This window comes from Delphinus delphis, chromosome 16, assembly GCF_949987515.2.
Source record: "Delphinus delphis chromosome 16, mDelDel1.2, whole genome shotgun sequence".
NCBI lineage: Eukaryota > Metazoa > Chordata > Mammalia > Artiodactyla > Delphinidae > Delphinus > Delphinus delphis.
The window spans coordinates 46,032,770-46,052,862 of NC_082698.1; the positions used below are offsets into that span (position 1 = coordinate 46,032,770).

The 20,093-nt window shown below is 49.8% G+C and overlaps 1 protein-coding gene across 1 annotated transcript in view; it reads right to left on the reverse strand.

Annotated features, from left to right (window-relative positions):
- Positions 1 to 4,519: 4,519 nt before the first annotated feature.
- CHAT (choline O-acetyltransferase) overlaps positions 4,520 to 20,093 on the reverse strand; it is a 50,279-nt gene continuing 34,705 nt past the window's right edge. The window contains exons 9-15 of the mRNA XM_060033680.1: positions 18,651 to 18,751; positions 17,554 to 17,682; positions 14,842 to 14,964; positions 11,748 to 11,889; positions 11,550 to 11,612; positions 6,522 to 6,659; positions 4,520 to 4,789 (exon numbers count right to left, since the gene is read on the reverse strand). Coding sequence (XP_059889663.1) covers positions 4,520 to 4,789; positions 6,522 to 6,659; positions 11,550 to 11,612; positions 11,748 to 11,889; positions 14,842 to 14,964; positions 17,554 to 17,682; positions 18,651 to 18,751 — 966 coding nt within the window. The remainder of the gene's footprint in view (positions 4,790 to 6,521; positions 6,660 to 11,549; positions 11,613 to 11,747; positions 11,890 to 14,841; positions 14,965 to 17,553; positions 17,683 to 18,650; positions 18,752 to 20,093) is intronic.

The window sequence follows — 20,093 nt, forward strand, 5'->3', positions numbered from 1 at the left end:
CTTTTTTCCACCATCTGCAGCCCTGAGTGAATGGCCTGGTTCCTTAATGCTCCCCTGGGCTGATGGGAAGAGTGTTTCTAGTCCTTTTTAGAAAAGTGTTGGGACACCCTTCTGAGGTTCCTTTTTTGTGAGGGGTGTTTAGCTGTATCTCCCACCTCGGCTGGGCTGAGGTTACATCCTGTCAACTTGCAGGGGTGGAAAAGCCCACTGTCAACCACTGGAGTCTGTGTCTGGTCCGACATACCTTTAGCTCCCACTCACTGCTCTGTTTTGAACAGCCTTTTTTTTCTGGAATGTGGGGATTTCTTTTCTTTCTTTTGAACTTGACTCTATGTTTAAAATTTCCTTCCTCTTTGTGTGTATGTTTTTATAGGCAGAAGGGGCCCTTCTGTACCAGCTCAGCCTGCCATTTTGCAGGCTCCTTAAATATAAGAAATGGAGACCAAGGACAGAATCCTGGGGTCCAACGATATAAAAGGAACAGAAATAGAAAGTGAAATCCCACAAGGAGGTGGAAGAAGCAGAAAGAAAAGAACAAGGAGAGAGCTGGTCCTTAGGGAATGAGGGAGAACAGGGCTTTGAGAAAGATGAGGCCAGCTTTTCCCCCAGATGCCATACTATTCATCCTGCAGACTCAAGAGGCCTCTTTGGAAAGAAAACTCAGAGAAACATAAAAGCAGGGAGACTGCCTGAATTTATAAAGGGAAACCAAGGTACTGGTTTTCTCTCTACCCGCAAGAAGAACTGCTTAGGAGTAATTTGGAAACTCATGGCTGCTCTTGTGAACCTAGGAAGGACTCCTCCTTACATTTTTACCTGAATGTACCAATGGCTACCTCTCAGGACCTTCAGAGACAACAAGGAGGGGGTGGCATTATTTTGCATGTTGGGGGTTGGCTTGCCTGTTGGTACTCTTCTCTGTCACCTATATCTTGTTATTTTGGGGCCACGTGTGATATATGTGATCAATAAGAGCAAACTCACATTACTTTCCTCCTGTTCCTTCCTATCCCCCCCCATTGCTCCCGGAATATTCTTAGCCATTGTCTTTTCGGATAATGCTTTTCTGCATCCCAGTCACACAAATTCATACACTTTAAGGTTCGATTTGGGCTTCTATTTGAAGGAAGCTCAGTTCTGGTTCTGTGGATCCTTGGGGCTGTGGACGGGATGTTGCAGCTGGGAATATACCTGTGCAGGGTGCAGGAACCTCTGTGCACATGTACCTGTGAGCCTGCAGGAAGGCTGTTAAGTTTTTACATCACTGAAGTTTTCGAACAGTGACCATCTTCTGTCATCTTGCTACAACCCTGGAAATGGGTAGTGCTGATATCAACATCCCCATTTTACAGGTGAGGGAACTGAGGGCTAGAGAGGTGAAAGTGACATCCCCAAAGTCACTCTGTCTCTAACAGCAAGCTAGAGACAGACCTGGGGCTCCAGTTTAGGCATCCCACCTCTGAGCTTGATGCTTTTCCCTCCACTTCATTCTGCTTATGCGTGTTCGTGCAGGCTTGAGTGGAAACACCCATCTCTACACCCAGGTTTCTGCCAATCTGATCACAAACATCCCATGAAGCCTCTCTGACCCTCACCCCCACCCCATGGTGGCATGCCACACACTAGGAGAGACTAAGTTCCTTCCCCCCTTTTCTCTCCCAACCCCTGTCTTTTAGACAGCTGCCACTGCTGCTGTCAGACCTCAGAGGCGAATGAATTGTTGACCCAGCTCACAGAATTTACTACAGGATTTTTATAGCATTTCTGGGTAGAAACAATAGCCAACACCATCTTTCTTGGCATTACATTTTATTGAATACAGACTTACAGTCTTTAAATTATTTGAATATAGTGTTTTCAATATACAGTTCTTTAGTCATACATATATTTCTTTAGAGCACAAAACTGTAACCTAAAATTGAAAGGCTATAAATACACATGTACATATCGCCATAAATCTAGAACTATTTTATAAAAATAGAACTCAAATATCAACTTTATATATTTTGAAACTTAGCAATATTGTAAGGTGGCCACATACATTTTTATTATGCATCACTGTCCCCCAAATGTCTGTCTCCAAGTTTCATTTTCCATCCCTTTGGGGACACTTGGAACAGTCTCCTTTACCAGGGTCCCCACAGAGATGCCCATGGCCATGGCTCAGCATTGCCTTTACATAAGGCTCAGTGCACCCACCAGTTCTTGGAGGGGGAAGACCAGCTTCCAGCCCCTTCCTCAGAGGGAGGAGGTGTTCCCTCCAGCCAAATGTCTGCCATCCACACATGGTTGATATCCGAATATACAGAGACAGGTTCCTTTCCCTATGCTCAGAGAACGGCAGATATGAGTTTGGTTCTGTCAAATCAGTGTAGAAAGGTTGAAACAAACATCACTTGAACAATGCCTGCTGGGGTAACATCATCCTGACAGCAGGCACCAGTGCCCACCTGCTTGTGGAAAGCCCTTTACACACGTGCTATGCAATCCTGACAACCTCACAAGGCCGGGACACTCTTTTCCCCATTTGATGTTGGAGGCAATTGAGTCTCTGGGCTTTTAAGTTTCTTGGCCAAGGTCAGTGGGTCTGCCTGATCCCCCAAACCAGAGTTCTCTGCCTGCCCAGAAATCCATGGAGAGAAACCAGAAGAGAACTCGGATCTTCACCGTGGTCATTTGATGAGAACAGATAAGTGGCTTTGGGTCAACCTACAGCAGGTGGACAGCAGTTCCCCAAACATTCCCAGAACTCTTGGGCTGCACCTTTCCAGGGGGAGCAGGAAGGTGGACGTGTGAGGGGAGGAGCATGGACCTGTAGACCAATAATTCTGAAGGGCAGTGCCAGAATCTCCCAGATCATCCAGTAGAAATCTGCAATCTAAAACCAGGGGTTTAAGGAATTCACTACATTGGGCTGTTTGTGTTACAAAGAGCCCAGTAAAAGTTAAAATGCCCATCCCATCTCAGCCCTGCCGGCTTCCATACAGGTCAAAGTGCAGAGAGGTGGCGCAGTGGTCTGAAGAAGGGACACGTGCAGGGTCCCTGGGCCAGTGTGGAGGGCTCAGAGTGATACAGAGCAGGATGGGCAGGGGCAGGGGGGCTCTTCCAGAAAACCCCGCAGGGAGCATGGCAGAACTCAGTGTGATGGGAGCCCAGTTCTGCACCTCCTCTGGACAGAGGCAGGCTGCCTCAGCTTTTTGCAGTTTTGATTTTTCTGGTTGCTTTCCCATAAAAGTATGCCCCAGCAGAAAGTGCCTCTCACATCTCCTCCACGATCACAGCCTCCCCAGACAATCTCACCTCGGCTCTGTGGACTGTCTGCCCCTCTGTCAGGGCTGGCTCTTCATGTGGCCATTCCCTTCTCCCAACCCCTCTCTCTGCCAGCTGTGCCCTCAGCCCCCAGGCCAGTGGAGAGCCCTGCTCTGGGCTCCTCCACACGAGTTTTTAGGCAGAATCCCTAGATAACATCCTCCACATAAAGGAGCCCAGCTGTCCAAGGGTGCCCTGCTTAGGCCGCTGAGATCTGAAATTAACGTCACAGTGGTTTTCTTAAAAGCCTCTCTTAAGAATGAACAGAACAAAACAAATAAACAACAGCAGCAGAAAACCCCCGAAGCATCCCTCTCTCCTCTAAGAGACAGATCACCTACCAGGGCATGTTTCTTGTGAAGGCGGGTGGGAATGCAACCAGAAAAAATGCAAGTGGCAGGATCCCTGGGGAAGTGGTCCCTGCCACGTCCCCGGGGAAAGCAGGGAGCAGCAGCTACTCCAGGGCAACGGTAGACCATTTCTTTTCCCTTTTAGACTAGCTGGACCAGATTTTCTGAACTCAATGGAAGGCTGCTTCCGGGAGGCAAAAGGAGAAATGTGTCTGCAGGCCCAGATCATTATATTTTAAATTAACTTGTGCTCTGTGTGTGTGTGTGTGTGTGTGTGTGTGTGTATGTGTGTATGTCGGGGGGTGGGTTAGTGCTTACAGGCCTGTGTGTCTCGGGGCAGGTCATTCTGAATGCCGTGATCAGACTGCTTTGAATCTGAAAACAAAGCCCCCTACTCCTCCCAAAAAGACACAAGGTAATGACCTGGAGTTAGCCTCTTCCTTTGTGGTTCATTTGGGTACATTGCACATAATAAGGTGACTCTTTCGTTGGGCAGAATCATCACCTGGACACGCTAGGTCCTGCTGGGAAGCAAACCAATATTAAGCTTCCATGGCCATGGAGGGAAGTCAGTGGTGCCTTCCCCATCTCGCCCAGGCCACCTCTGGGCCAGGCTGGCTTTATATCCCAGTGCGCAGGCCTGAGGGCACCTTGATCAATGATGACGATTCCCATGCATCATGAGGGACGCTTTCCTCCTAACACTCCAGCTTTGTGTGATGCCTCAGTGTGGGCTGTGTGTTGGGTCCATAGTTACAGGGGAGCTACAGAAAGCTGGGGTAAGGGTTGGGACAGGGGTTCGGCAGGGTCTGGCAGCTGCAGAATGCTGGGTTTGAGGAGGTGAAACCTAGTGGCAGCAGTTAAGGTTGGTGCCCCTGGCTGGGCCTTGTTACTTTTTCCTTTGTCACCAGTGGCTTGCCCGTGGCACACGGTGGCCGACTGCAGAGGCCTCTCATTTCAATGAGGCTTTCTTCCACAGCTTTTGCAAACTTGGTTGAAGAGGTCTCTTTGCAGCCATGGAAGCTGGAGATGCAGAAAAGGATGCTCTCTGGCTGGGGGTTGTAGCAGGCGCCGTAGCCATTAGGTACCACAGGACCATAGCAGCAAAACATCCCCATGGTGGTGGGCACCTGGAGGAGAGGACAGGTCAGAAGCTGCTTGTTCTGAAAGTCTGCTATAAAGCATGGCGTTCCAACAACCCGGGGGCCTCGATGGGATATTTGCTTCTCTTTGACTATTTTCCACCTGGGTGTTTGACTGAATTAACCCCATCAACTGATTGCTTCATCATGGATGGCCACAGCCAGAGTCGTCCAAACAAACCCATCTAACTGCATGAAATCAGAAGAAGAAGGGCCGTAAGGTCCTCCCTGGTGTGAAATCTGCTCTACTTGAGAAGTCAGAAGCTCCCAGAGTGACCTGGTGCTGGGTCTCAGCCGAGTCTCTCCTTCACCTGGGGGCTGTTTGAATCACCGAGGCAATCAGAGCAATTTACTAAATGGTACCCTGGTGGCACCCAACAGTTAGTTGGCTTCCCAGAGGGAGTAATTTATGAACTGGAGGAAATCTGGCTCGTCTTCTCTGTCGATTTTTCCCACATCCTTAATTACTGTCAGTATTGCCTGGCTGGTCTGATTTTCTCCCCACAGCCTGGCCACGCACAATTACCTGGCACTGGGCGTTTCAGAGCTGGCCACCGACTGGGGTGTTAGTTATGTACCTGACATGTTTTGAATTCAGAGGGCAGAGATTTTGTAATTTGGATCACAAACCAAGGAAGTGTTTCTGAAGGCATTCAAGCCATACATGTTCATTCCAGTTGGAAAAATGAGTCACCACACCCTAAATTAATTTTATTAGCTGGCTTTAGAGGGAAAATAGAGCACATTCTTGAGCAGGTGCAGGGTGGGGTTTGCTTTAAACCCACAGGCTCTGTGTGCTCGAGCCTTCAGAAATGACACTGGCCATTTTAATGGGGCAGAACCAACCATTAGTCTTGCTAATAGAGTCACCTCATTGTCAGATAAATTTGCCGTGTAACAGCCGAAGGCCATAAAGCCGTTCCCAAGCACTTTTTGCCCATGGATGGTTTCCTGAAGAATTTATGTTGCTGTGTTCTGCCCTCGTTTATTCACGTCTGCAAGCTCACTGCCATAATGCCAAAATGAAATTACTGAGTGTGCTTTTATCCTCAAACACAACTTTATCAGCCCTTTTTATTGCCCGCGTCCAGCTTTTCGCAGATGAGGTGGAGTTTTAGTAAATTGACATTCGCGGGGGCGGGGGTGGGGGGAATAGGTAATTTCTCTCCTAAATGGCTGCCTCTCTCTAATGGATTGCATTCTGTTTTTGTGTCAGTGGTCCTCCAACAGAACAAGCCTGTAGCACTGGTTAGGAGATGCTGGGCCAGCAGTGGCCCCTTAGAATAATGGCTGTGACCTGTTTGGAGGACCCTGTCTGTGCCAGCCGCTAGGCTGGGCTTTCCACTGATATTGTCACATCTGGTTGAGCCAGGACCTTGCTGTGGGCCTGTCGGGCTTCAGAGCCTGTGGTCACCATGGTGGAACACCACGTCTCAGGCAACATTGGAAGGAGTAAGCCTAATGGTTAGGACACCAGAATGGGTGTTCTCCCATCCTGCCCACCTCTGCTAAGGTGGCATTCATGATTATGCCCATTTAGAAGGTGGGGAGACCTGTATTCTGAGCATTCAGGTCCTTCCGTTGAAGGCCACGCAGCTCACTGGGAGCAGAGCCAGGACTTGCCTGACTCTAAGCAGTGGGCTGTAGACACCGAGCTCTTTAGAGAGCCCACTGCTTCCACTAAGTGGCTTCTTGGGTGACGGCCGTGCTAGGGTTGTACCTGGCTGGTGGAGAGGATAAACCGGTTGCTCATCAGGTATGTTTCATCCGTGAACATCTCGGGCAGTTCCTTGCACACTTCCCGAGCCAGCTCCTGCAGCCCCAGCAGGTGGTTGTCAATGGCCATCCCCGTTATGGCCTGGGTAGTTGGGGACAAAGAACAGGACATGAGACATGGGCTCCCCCTCCTCCCCTCCTCTCTAGTCCGCAGTGCTAAAGGGGACTCTAACTGCTCTCGCCTACCCAGTACTTGCTGCAGACCACGTGTGTGGGTGACCGCCCAGGACCGACCACTGTACTACACGGTCTCTGCTCCTTGGGCCCTTGTGCATTTCTCCGTACACAGGATGAGCCAGAGCAGGTTGGGTTCTAACACGAGGATGCCTCCGTTAAAAGTCAGTGAGTCTGAGTCCTCCCAACAGCATGGTCCCTGCTGGCGTACACTGTGTATAACTACTCCGTGCTCTAAGTGGAAAGAGTGGGGTCGGCTGGGCCATCCCCAGTGCCTTCTCAGGTAGGGCAGGAATCCGGGCAGGAGCACGGGTGCTGGGCCCCATCCAAGCATGGGGAGGGCTGCCCCGGGCTATCACTGGACAGACTCTCACCACAACCAACACTTCATACTCCAGCAGGAGCCCAAGGAAAGAGGGGTAGAGAGCACTGAGGTCTGTTCCTGAGTCTTGGCTGCTGTTTCGTAGGCTCAGAATCAATTCAACTAAACTGGGTTCGTAATCTAAGAATAATTTTGAGACAGGAACTAGACAGCTTAGCAGAGGCTCAGCTCACATTTTCAAGGGTTTTTGGATGAAGAAAGGGTTTTCCTTTTTGTCACAGGTATTTGAACTCTTATCAAAGGATAAGAGAGGGACTTTCATGGTGGTCCAGTGGTTAAGACTTTGCCTTCCAATGCAGGGGGTGCGGGTTCAATCCCTGGTTGGGGAGCTAAGATCCCACATGCCTCGTGGCCAAAAAACCAAAACATAAAACAGAAGCAATATTGTAACTAATTCAATAAAGACTAGAAATAGTCCATATCAAAAAAATCTTTTAAAAAAAGGGCGGGTGAGAGAATAGCAGTGGAAGCAGTGGTAAGAGAATTTCTGTGTAGGAGGAGCCCAGGGGTGGTGGTGGTGTGGCTGGAAGTGTGGCAGTGAGGCCAGGGCACTCATTCTTCATACTCCCAGCTGGAGGCTGCATGTGTGCCACGCACATGGGTTTTGCTTGGATTACATGCTTATCTGGGGCAATTCGGGGGGCTGATGGAGACATGGGGGCCACATCTGGTCTCTCGTATTAACCTCTGGATCAACAACAGGGTAATCGTGAGTAACTCTTGGGGGTTTCACGGTTACGTAAGATGGCCACTTAGCTGTTAACGCCCCACCTAGGAGGAAACCTCCCATCACAATGAACTTTGTTCAGGTTTACAAGTCACGTTTTGGAATTTGACAGCTGTTTTCTTTCAGTTGCCAATGAATGCATAAAGATGACTCAGAGGCCCCCGGTCTCTCCAAATGCCCCTAATTATGGGCTGAAAAGACATGTTATGCAACCACCGCTCATTTTAGACGTGCCCCCTTAGGACAGAGGGGAAGAACTGTGAGACAGACCAGCTATGAAGTAGATGCACTTTTAATTTCTCTGGTTGCCTCTGTTTAATGACTGATTTGTGTAGATCTATCAAAGCAGCTATTCTGTGCAGCAGCCAATCCACCCCTGTTTTCACCATCTCTGAAGTCACTGTAGCAATTGGGGTTGATTTAACAGGTTGTTTGGATCAGAGCCATGAGTAGTAATGAGTAAAATGACTCAGCATTCAGTCTTTCGTTTCATTCAAGGGATCTTAATTGAGCACCTACTATGTGCCTGAGCAGCTGCTAGAGAACAAAGCAGTCACAGACTCAGCCTCACGGAGGCTGAGTGTGATGGGAGACAGATGTTAACCAACCATACAAATAAGCTTGTGATCATAAACCGAGTAAATGCCAGGAAGGAAAAGCATAAGGTGCTGTGAGAGTATGTGATAGCGAGTCTGGATCACATTTGCTCCTTTCCCTGGAGTTTCCTTTCTCCACTACCACTACCAAATATACTTGCCAGATATCTGGAGGTCTCCTGGCTTCCTTCCTCTGTCCCTTACCCTGCACGGCCAACCAGGTACCAGATTTACCTACAAAGCATCTTTATAGCTCTCCTCTTCCCATCCCTTGTCTCTTTTACTTTGTCGTTTTCACCAACTTAAAATAGTTAAAACAACAGAAGCCTATGGCAATGCTTTGGAAGATATTTTTCTAAATTTTTCATAAAAATTTAAATTATTATCAAAGTTGTATATTTATAGTTAAAAAAAAAACAACCAAGTAAGCCAAAGGCTTATGTCACTTTGCCAGCACTGAGTCTCACTCCACAGAAGCAATCACTTGGAACCCTTTTAGCGACTGACTTTCTTAGTTCTAAACAACATGCTTAGACTGCCGTTACTGCATTTTTCAGTTTTCTTATTATAGAAGATGAAACTTTGGTTCTTTTATATCCCCACTCCCCAAATACACTTCCACTCTCCTATGCTCCCAAATAGAGTTACATTTGAACTCCTTGTTGCTTGATCAATATTCAGTGTTTACATGGTTATAATTATACAGGTACTCACAGCTGAGTCCTGTAGTGTATTAGAATCAGATTTCCTTTCTTATTCAGTTTTTTGTTTTCCCTAGAAATGACAATTTGTAAATAATTAAACTATGGTTTTCCCACTTGCTTACCTTTCTATGTATCTGTAACTAATTGATTCCTAAACCCTTAGCTCGAAGTGTAAAACTTCCCTTAGTACATTAAAATGTATCAGATAATTTATCAATTTAATTTCTCCTTTCACTTCTTGCTTCTCTGTGGACCATCTGTTCTCTGGGTCTGATGAACAGCTGTCAACATGGGATCTCCCTTTACTCTCATCCTCTTTCTCTACCTCTTTCTTGTGTTGAATCTTCTGATGTTTGAGCTTATGACTTTCCTTTTCGTGCTTTATTCTCTTACATTAGTGGTCTATATCCTCCAATAGTTTTACAAGAAAGAGAGCTTAATAAGTAAAAATTTTAAGACCTTATCTGTATAAAATGTCTTTATTCTAGCTTCAAATTTGATAGTTTAGCTGGGTATAGAATATGCATTAAAAATCATTTTCCCTCAGAATCTGAAGGTATTGTTTCAGTATCTTCCACCTTCCAGTGATGTTAAGCCCAATTATGTTTTTATTCCTATCTTTGTATTTGATTTTTTTCCTCTCAGACTTTTTTTTTTTTCATACCAAGGAAATTGGACAACACTAAGGTCAAAGGAGGAATTGAGGGGCTAACTGCTTCTCACATAGATCATCAGCGAATCCTCTTCTTTTCAGTCCCACGTGCACTCCTACTTTTGGTGGAGCCTCCAACACCTGAGCTGTTCTGAGGTTCTGCAGTGCACTTCACTGGGCTCCTGGGTCTCCCTTACTGTTTGCTTGCATTTTAGCTTTCTCTGGTCTGCTAAGTCAGATGCCATCTGTTCTGCTTTCCAGCTCTGAAACTTTGTTGTCACCTCCTTTCCCATTCTCTTTGCTCTAGTGTATTTATGGCTTTAAAAAACCCCTTTGCTGATGTTTTTGAGGGTCTTAGAGGGAGTGACAGTAAACCCTTGTGTTCAGTTCACCGTGTTTGATCAGAAGTTTGTGTCTTCCTCTTCAACACCCCCTGCCCCTGCTCTACATCAGTCCTTTTACCAGCTCTCCCTAAACATTATCTAGGTCCCTAATTCTATCTCTTGGCAGACCACCCTACGCTCCAACCAGTCCTTCTACCTGGTCACCAGGGTAAGCTTTGTGACAGGGAAATCCAGCATCACGAGCTTTCCTGCTTTTCTGTCCTTTGCAAGCTGCACATACGGAACTACTTGCTTTCCCTCCAATAGGTCTTATTCTCTCAAGACTCTTTGCCATTGCACATGCTGTTCCCTTCTGGGGCCATCCTTCCCTTCTATACCCACCTGACAAGCACTTCTTCATGCTTCAAGTCTCATATTAAGCACCACTTCCTCTGAAAAGTCTTCCTGGCTTTCCCAAGCAGGAGAAGGAGCTTGCTACTTCATGTTCTCTGCTACTTCCTGAAGCATGTAAGACCTCTTCTCCCAACTACACGGTACACTCCCCAAGCATAGGGCTTCATTTCTTATTTCCTAGTACCCAGGGCCTTGCCTGGCATAAAGTGGGAAAACAAAGGCTACCCACTGAACACACGACAGCGAGCTTGATTTTCCCCAAACAGAACAAACACTTAACTATTCCGATGAATCAGGGACCTAGCAACTGAATTACAGAAAAGCCTACATTGGCTAGTTCTAAAACCCAGATATGTGTTGTGCTTGCTTTCGAGTATATAGAGTGAAATCAGTCAACTCCGTTTCAGAGATTATATGATCCTTCAGAGACTGTATCAGAATGATTTGCAATTAATACATGGATCACCAGCCCAAGTAGTAGCTTATTCTCTGTTTGTATGCAAATGATGGCTTTGCAGTGCTAGAAAATATATTATTTCCCTAAACTAGGGAAACATTTCCCTTACAATTTCGATTTCACCGTTAACTTTCAGCAAATATATTTTTTTAATTCACAGGCAGTATAAATAAATACATGGAGAATAAGAAGACAAAACCAGTCCTGAGTGGGAATAAATACCGCCTCACCTGAGATTGTGCCAAGTGTGCAAACCACCACACATCTGACTCTCTTGTATAAATTGTAAAGTGCTATACATGTTGGTGTTATTATTATTGTTGTTGTTTCAAAGACCATTCATTGCATTCTTGTAAAATCTGTGTAAAAACCAGGAGTGGTGTGTTACCCAGGTTCTAAAAATAAGGAAGAGGAGGCTCTGAGAGGTGAGGTGCTCTCACCAAGTCGCTGCACAGGTGGTGGCCTGGCTGTCACCCAGAGCCCATGCCGAGGCCCCAGCACTGGGCACAGCCCACAGTCCTGAGCTGAGGCGAGGTCACTCACCATGACTGTGTACTCGGTCTGGGCTCGGATGGCATCCTTCAGGAGCAGTAGCTTCTCTGAATCCTGTAAATGGACCAGAGACACAGCGCATGGGACTTTAAGAGGGTGCTCAGCGGCAGACAAGCTAAAGGAGCTGGTTGTCTCGTGGCCGAGAGGACAGGCGGTCCCCCTGAGACTCCTCGGGCCAGCAGGACTTACCGGCACGGTGGCCGTGTGGTCAGTGATGGTTTTCACGAAACGCAGCACCTCCAGAGTGGCTGATCGAATGTTGTCCACCCGTCCCTCGCGGAACCGACGGATGGATGCGCTCTCGTAGGTGGGCACGAGTCTCCTGTGGAGCCTGCACAGGATGAAGGAGGAATGGCAGACGGTGCTGCCTTCTCAGGGAGTCATAAATGCTGAAATAGCCTTGGCTGCCCTTACTTTTACAATCCTGCCTTCGCTCTGCACAGTATTTCATTTTAACGCTAATAGAATTCTGGAGGAGATTCCCCAAAGATGAATGTCGGGGAGCCTCGGATACGAAGAGCTGAGCACACTTTCCTGCGTGGGTGATATTGTGTGGATATAAAATAAGGAAGACGTGACTGGTAGTTTTTTTAAAGTCCCAGTCTGGTGGGAAACCTAGAGTTTTCTGCGAGATCCAATTAGTGTTTGATTAATAGCACAGCATGGACTAATTCATCATTCGCACTCTTGAGGGAATCCTGTTTTATTTAGAAACAATTCAAGCATGATCTATGGATGGAGGCAGGGAGGGGGCCTTAGTGGCCGTGGGTGTCAGCTGCTGCAGAGGCTCACCGTCCAGGGGCAGCAGGGCTTCCAAACAGACCCATGGGCACAAGGGCTGTGCCTCTCCTCCCTCACGTCTGTGACCAGAAGAGCAGTGGCCGCTGTCCCGACCAGCCAGAGCAAGTCTCTTCCCCTTGCACACCAGGCTGGCACACGCCCTTCTCACCAGTCAGGAAAGTTGTTGGTGTTGGGGTCAGGGAGGGGAAAGACACAGAACTCAGAGAGGGGCAGTGACACCCCGAAGTCACACAGCAAGCTGGGGCCCTGTATCTTGGCCTTCTCAGGGCACGTCTCTCCCACCCTGGGTGAGCTCCAGGAGGAGGGAAGGCAGAGTCTGGTTTGGCACAGTGCTTGGCACTGTATGGCTTGCCAAGCGAACGACACTTTCTGTACACTTATGTCTCATTTCCCCAAGACTCTGGCAGGGAGCTCACTTCCTGTATCTCTCTAGCCCCTGGGGGCAAATGCCATGCCGAGCACAGAAGTAGACGCCATCACTGGCTGGTCGCTGATCAACCCCAATTTAGGTAGCTTCCAGGTTTCTGCTGAATGTAGGAGCAGATTAAAAACTGTCTGTTTTGTTACAGCTGAAACTCTGAAGAATGCATTCCACGGGCAGCAGGTCGTATTTTGCCTGTTCAATGAGCCCGGGAGCCTCTGGCCACATCTATTCCTGGCCATGTCCAGTGACAGCAAAGATCCCTGGAGGGTGGAGTTGGGAGGCTCTATGCAGTGTCCACCAGCCCCTCTGGGCTTTGGATCTGAAGCTCTGAAGTGCTTGCCAGGGGGCACCAGGGCAGCAGTGTCCCCAGTTATGGCACCAGCAGAACACTGACCTCGTGGCCCATTTTAGCCACATACCATCTGAGTATCAGAACGGCACTGATTGCAGTTCCAGAGGCCAGGTCCTGCCGGTGAGGTCTCCATGTCCTGGTGACGAGCACAGTCCTTGTGTGGGGTGGCGTCAGCCTGACAGATGACAGAGTGGCTGCACTCCCTTCCCCCTGAGTCACAGCCCCCTGCATGGGACACTGGGCTCTGGGATGCCGCCTGCTCGTTAGTGACACCTCCTTGCCCCGGCTTTCTCCAAGGTCGCTTTATGCCTCCCCGGCTGCAAACCGAAGGCAGGTTCTGGTGGGGGCATAGTGCTATTTACTGCCCGTGCCAGTTTATGAGCTATAGCTTCTGGGGCGCTGAAACCAACAGGGGCCAGCCCTGTCTTGAGGAAGATCTATTTTGCATTTTACTTTTCGCCTCCTATAAAAGACCAGTTAGGCTCCCAACCCTGCCTTCAACCCTTACCTCTCTACGCTGCATCCCTTCCCCAACACACAGCTACCATTATAGAGATTTTTCTAAACCACACACCTCACTGTGCCACCCTGGGCTAAAACTCCTGCAGTGTCTTCTCATGTCTGTGACAGTCCCTGATGCCTACTCTGTCCCAGGTGTGCAAGATACCCAGAACATTATGCCTGGGGGAGACAGTCTAGAAAACAAAGTCAGCAAATCAATGAATAAGGGAGTCCACATGAATAACGACTGCCATGAAGGAAAAAGCACAATGTGCTGTGACAGAGAACTGGGTGGCAAGGAGCCCCGAGGTGGCCTCTGAGGGCTGACACCTGGGCTGAGACCAGAGCGGTGGGAAGGAGCTGGTACGTGAAGAGCAGTGGTGATGGGTGGGTGGGCAGAGGCAGAGCCAGAGCAAAGATCTGCAGGCGGAAGAGAGCTTGGGGCAGGGCCCCAGGGAAGGCTGGTTCACAGGGAGCCCTTCAGGGAGCTGGACTTTGTTCTAAGCATGAAGGGAAACATGGTAGGTGATAAAGACTGACTTGCATATTTCAAAGTTCATGCTTCATGAAGACAAGATTAGAGGGGACAAGAGTGGAAGCAGAGACCCCCCGGGGCATGCTACAGTTGACCAAGCACTAGATGATGGGGGCTTCGGAGGGGCCGATGGCAGTGGAGGTGAAGGGAAGAGGATGGAGGGTAGACATTTGGAGGAGAATTGACATGGGAAGGAGGGGAATGAGAGACAGAGAAAAATCAAGCCCCAAATCTTTGACTTGACCCCCTTTCCGGGGTGGGCAGGGTGGGGATGCTAGTTCTGTTTCCTTATCAAGGCCAGGAAAGGTGGAGAGGAACAGGTCACAAATATACAGGGACCCAGGTGGGCTGGGTGAGATCAGCAGGAGAAGCAGCCTCCCTACCTGACGTCCTCATCACCTGCCTGGCCCTTGTGAGTTCTGCGTTCCTTCCCCGTGAGCTCTGTGCCCCTGGGCCATCGCTCGCCAGCTCCTTGACTGCAATATCCTTCTTTTCATTTCTGAGGTTGGACTCACACTTTGAAACCCAGTTAGGTGACACCTCCTTCCATGCAGCCTGCCCTGATCATACCCCCATCCTCTAGGCCCACAGAAAGTCATCTCTCCCTCCAAGATGATTCTAGACTCTAGAGTAGCTTGTCAGTCAGCCCACCTTAGCAGGCTGCACTTACCTATAGAAGGCCAGCTGGAGGGCCACCTGAATAAAGGCATCGGGGCTGCATTTCTGCTGCTTAATGAATGTTTTCCCATAGTCATCAAATTTGTAAACGGTGAAGTCGAGATTCTTTACTATTCTGTGGAAGAAAAAGAAAAGATGCATTCATCGCATGCAAGATAGAATGCACTCACCACAGGGTCTAAAGAAGTTTCTCGATCCTGGTCTACATCCCAGCATGCTAGATATCCAGTGCACTGTCAGAGACAGGCCTTGAGGTTTGGAAGTGCAGAAGGCATGCCAAGCAGGGTGACTCTGAGCTAAAGGTGAGGCTTGGCTGGGTAGTGGCCCTGCTCTGGGGGTAGGGGAGGTGGGCCTGGCTGCAGGCAAGGACGTGGAAGCACGAGGGACATTTGCATGGGCAGGGAGAACACTGCCCACAAACAAAGGCCTAAATTGCCCACAGAAGAAAGCCTGAAAGAGGCCATGCGTTCGATCTGTTTGGGAAGGTGTGCCTGGCATCCCCATGGACTCTGGGCATCCCGGCCATCCTGCCAGACCTGCAAATCCCCTATATCCAGGGAAAAGCCCATTTCTCTGATGGCTGCAAGCAGCATCTCCTCACTGAGACTCGTCCCTGTCGTGCTATGGAAGAAAGGCCTGGAGCCTGGCCGCTGGTCACGGTCACCACAGCAAAAGCTGCTCATCTGGGCTTTGCTGGTGACTGAAAACCCATTTTACCCAGAAAGGGCTGCTGAGCCTCCCCTGACATGCGTAGGTCTTTGCTGCTCACGAATCATTGTCAGAGCAGCAGGAAGAGTCCCTGAGTCCACACTGAGACCTTCCAGCGCCGGTCTCCCCCAACGCCCACCCTCACATATTGACCAGTCTCCTCCTTCATAATGAGTCTGGGGTCCGGGCTGACTGCTGCCTGAAGCAACATCCAGCAAGGTCCTCGCCACCCATCCACCAGCCGCACGTGTGTGCGCGCGCGCAGAGCCCTAGGTGGGCAGCCCTGACCCTCCTCCCACACTCCCTCAGGATTTTCTGTTCCCTGCTTGCTTTGCCTTGAATTATCCCTCCAGCCATGTGAGCTCAGCTCTCGGTGGGCCATGCCAGGCTCCGGGGACCCATCAGGACTCGGAGAGGGCCCAGTGCTCATGGGAACTCACTGCTCAGTCGGGACTGTTGACCCACCGTCCCCCAACAGGCTGAGCTTACAGTCACCACAGACACCTGGGAACCTCTTGTCCAAGCCCTGGCCATCAGACCCTACCTGCCTTCCATGGCAGCTCAAGACCCCCCTCAGCTCCTGCTGCTTCCCCACCCACAGGCCTCTCTTGGCTTTTCTGGTCCTCCAGAAAGGGAAGCTGGGGGTCTCGGGACCGCGTGACTCCTGCTTGAATCCCTGAAAGTAAAGGGGCTCCTTCCCCGGCCCAGGGTTCACCAGCCCACCAGTTCACTCTCCTAACAGCCTGTGTGTCCCAAGAACAGCCCCGTAGGGTTGAGATACGAGCACAGCTTTACAGATGAACACCTGAGGCCTCTCCTCCTCCCCGTGGAAAGCCATTCAACCTCCCCAGCAGCTCACTGTGGGCTCATCCTCGCCATCCCTCGGCCTCTGAGCCCGGCCACGTTCTGTCCTGCTCACCTGTGCTATTCCCACAGTCTCCTCACTGGCTCCCCAAAACCCATGCACAAAATCCTCCAGGGGCTCCTCACTGCTACAGGACAGCTTCCAGTGCCCATAACCTAAGGACATGAAGTTCTTCACAATGTGACCCTGACTTCCCTTTATTATTGCCCCAACTCTGGCCATTCTCTCACTTGCTGGCCTCCAAACCAGCCTGATCTCTTATGAACCTAACTCTCCCCCAGCTGCTTGTACCACGAACTCCTAGTCATCCTTCAAGGCCCAACTCTGTAAAGCCCTCCCTCAGCATCCTGGCAGAACCCAGCTCCCGTGTCCTCTGTGTGTTCAGGTTCGAATGCCTCTCTCTGGTTTTGGTGCTCATTGCATCTGATATTTTTGTGTTGGGGGTCCACTTCCTCCACTAAAATATGGAGGGCAGGCCCCGTGGCACATTGACCTCTGTGTCCCCAGAGCCCTACCAGAGGCCTGGCACACACCAGAGCTCTACACGTGTTTGATGCATGAATGAATGTAAGAATGAATCAATGTACTCATGCTCACTTATTGAATGAGGGAATGAACAACCAAAGTCCAGCCCGTGGCTCCCAGCACACCTTGCCACTGTCAGCGAGGGCTCACATCCATCCCTGGCCCTCCTGCCTAGGTCCCATTAGGGCCAGCATGGCCCTTGGGAAAAAAGGCCCCTTGTCAAGTTGCAGTGTAAATTCAAGCAAATTGAAATAGCTTGGATTCAAATGACTTATTCAAACCAGTTGTTTATGACTCCCCCGAAAGCAGAGGATGATTTCCCCGCCTTGACTCTGCTCAGTCAGGTGAAACCTGCGGGGAAAAAAATAGCTCCACGTTTGCATTTTATGGAAATGATGGATACTTCAGCAAGGTTATTTCCCCAAGAGTTATAACTCCCCTTCTGTTTGACTACATTTCCATGAGGGGGTGGGCGGAGGCAGGTGAGAGGAGGCAGAGTGGCTGGGGTCTTTGGAAGCTTCCAGGGTGCCTTGGTAGCTGGAGGGGCGGGGGCGTTGTAGGGTGACCCCCAGAGCATCACCCCCAAAGACCTGGGATTCTCCTTACTGTTGAAGTTTTTCTGCCGAGGAGGCTAAGAGGCCTTGAATTTCCGGAGAACATTTCCACCTCAGTCTCCTGGGTGCTGGGAGCTCTCTGACCGAGTCGGCTCGGACCATTCTCTTGCTGGTCTTCACCCTGCAGGACAAAGTGGTGACCTCCTGTGGCCTGCAAGCTGGGGGGCTGCGGGCAGCTTGTTTCTTTGTGCTGTAGTCATCTTAGCTGTTGGAGTTTGATTTGCCCCCCAAACCATGAAACAGATGAGCAGACTGAAGCTGAGAGAGGCCACCTAAATTAGTGAGTGGCAGAGCTAGGATTCCATCCGGTTCCACCTGACTCCAAAGCCCAGTATTCCTTTTCACGTTTTCCATTTGACCACGCTACACCACTAACCCTTAAAAAACACTCTGGGGCGGGGGGGGGGTGCAAATGGAACAAGCAAATTGTGTTGTTCTGTTTACGAGGGCGGGTTTGGGTTTTCAGTGATCCTGAAGAGTTCCTGAATCATGGAAGAACTTATAGATTCAGGGAGAAGATCCTAGAAGGAGAGATGAGCAAAATTGTGAATGGAGGAACGAACATGGTGTGTTTAAGGGACACAGAAGTACTCAGTCTGTGCAGGATGGGAGTTGGAGAGAGAGACCCAGCCCAAGGGAGAGGAAAGAGGTGCAGCTCAGAGACCTCCCCTCTGTGCTGGGTCAACAGCAGGCCCAGCCCTGACTCTGGACAAGCAAGACATCGACCTGGACTTCCCTGGACCAAAGCAGATGTTCCTTTAAAGCTGAGAATTCTTGGCCAAGCCTTGCCCTAACTGCCCCTAACCTGTTGCTCAGTCTGCCCCTAACCTGTCGCTCAGTCTGCCCCTAACCTGTCGCTCAGTCTGCCCCTAACCTGTCGCTCAGTCTGCCCCTTCTGTCCATGACCGATAGAGCCTATGATGCCTTGCTCAGGTTGGTTTTCAGATTCACCTTTTGCTAAGACACTTTCCGGACTAGTGCGGCCCCCCAGCGGCCGCCCACATTTTCCTTGGCCTAGCTTGGGGGCTGCTTGGCAGTCTGGCTTTGCCTCCTCTGGCTGCTCGGGAGGGGCCCTGCTCCCAGACTCACATGTGCTTGAGCAGATGCTCTGTGCATTGCACCAGGACGATGCCGTCGAAAGGGGAGTGTTCGCACACCACGCCACAGGTGCCGTCTCGTCCCACCACAAACTGCAATAGGAAAGAGAAGTGAGTGGACCTCTGGGACAGTCAATATTTCAAACCAGCACCTTGGCCCCAGGTCAGGAACCCCGCATTCTCCTTCTGCCCCCACCTCTCAGGGGGAAACTCTCCTCTAGGGACACCAAAGCACATCATTTCCTGAAAAGAACGCTGCATGCCATTGCCACGGCCTGAGAGTATGGGAGCTTCAAGACAGCTCTAAACTGTGTGACCTCCTTCCCAGAAATGCCCCAGGCAGTGAAGGTGGAGCCCAGAGCTCCCTGGCTCAAGCAGCCCAGCGATTCCTAAGAGCTCACGCCGAGGCTGTACACACTCTCCTCGGGTGCTGGGCAAGCTCCTTAGGCTCCTGTTAGCCCTGTTTCCCCTTCACGGTGCACATAAGGGCCACCATCCTGGTCTGCTTTGTGTGATTATGTGTCTGATGGACGCTGTGTGTTTGGCCACCCCTGATACTACTCCCAGGATCGCCCCATAGTAGGTGCTTCATAATTTTGTTAAATGAGTAACGAAAGATAATGATCCATTTTGGATGGTGTGCGGATTCCTAGGGAGAAATAAAATGTCCCTTGATGGGAGCGAAAGAAAGGTGAATGGAGGATGCCCCATTAACTGCCGCCTGGGCTTCAAGTCAGGGACCCTGATTCCAGCTCTGTGGCTGCCGCCTGCCAGCTGGGAGAGCTTTGACAAGACACTTCAACTCTCTGGCTTCAGTTTGCTCTCATTTAAAATGGATCCAATAAGGCCCAGTTCACCAGATCGATGTGAGGATTAGAGAAAGCATATGAAAGGCCCACGGGAACTGTGAAGATTCCTTATGATTTTTATGACTGTACAAAGGCTGGATTTAGTTGACTTGGAAAAGGGACATACTCAGTATGTACAAAAGGACTAGGAGAAAATAACGAGAAGAATGAGATCTGATTCTTAAAGCATAACGCGAATAAAGTGGGGCTGCCTTGAGGTCCACCTCAGCACAGCATCACACTCAAGAGGTACTAGCCTGTCATCCATAAGCAAAACAAACCAACAAGCTACTGACATCTTTATGAGACCTTCCAGGGAACCGTGGCACAGCACACCTCTGAGCTGTCTCCCTGTCTCCTCCAATCTCATAGCTGCCCGAACCTTTTCTCCCATTCTTCAAGCAAACACACTTCCCACAGAGTTTCTCTCAAGATTCATCCCTTGTAGGCTCTTTGCTCTCTCCCTTTGTGTCCCCTGCCTTTCTGTCCTGAGACTCACTCTTGAACCTTACAGTTCACATTCATGGAGCCTGTTTGGCTTTTCCGGCTCCCCTGATAATCTGTCCTGTCTGCAAAAAGAGCCCAGA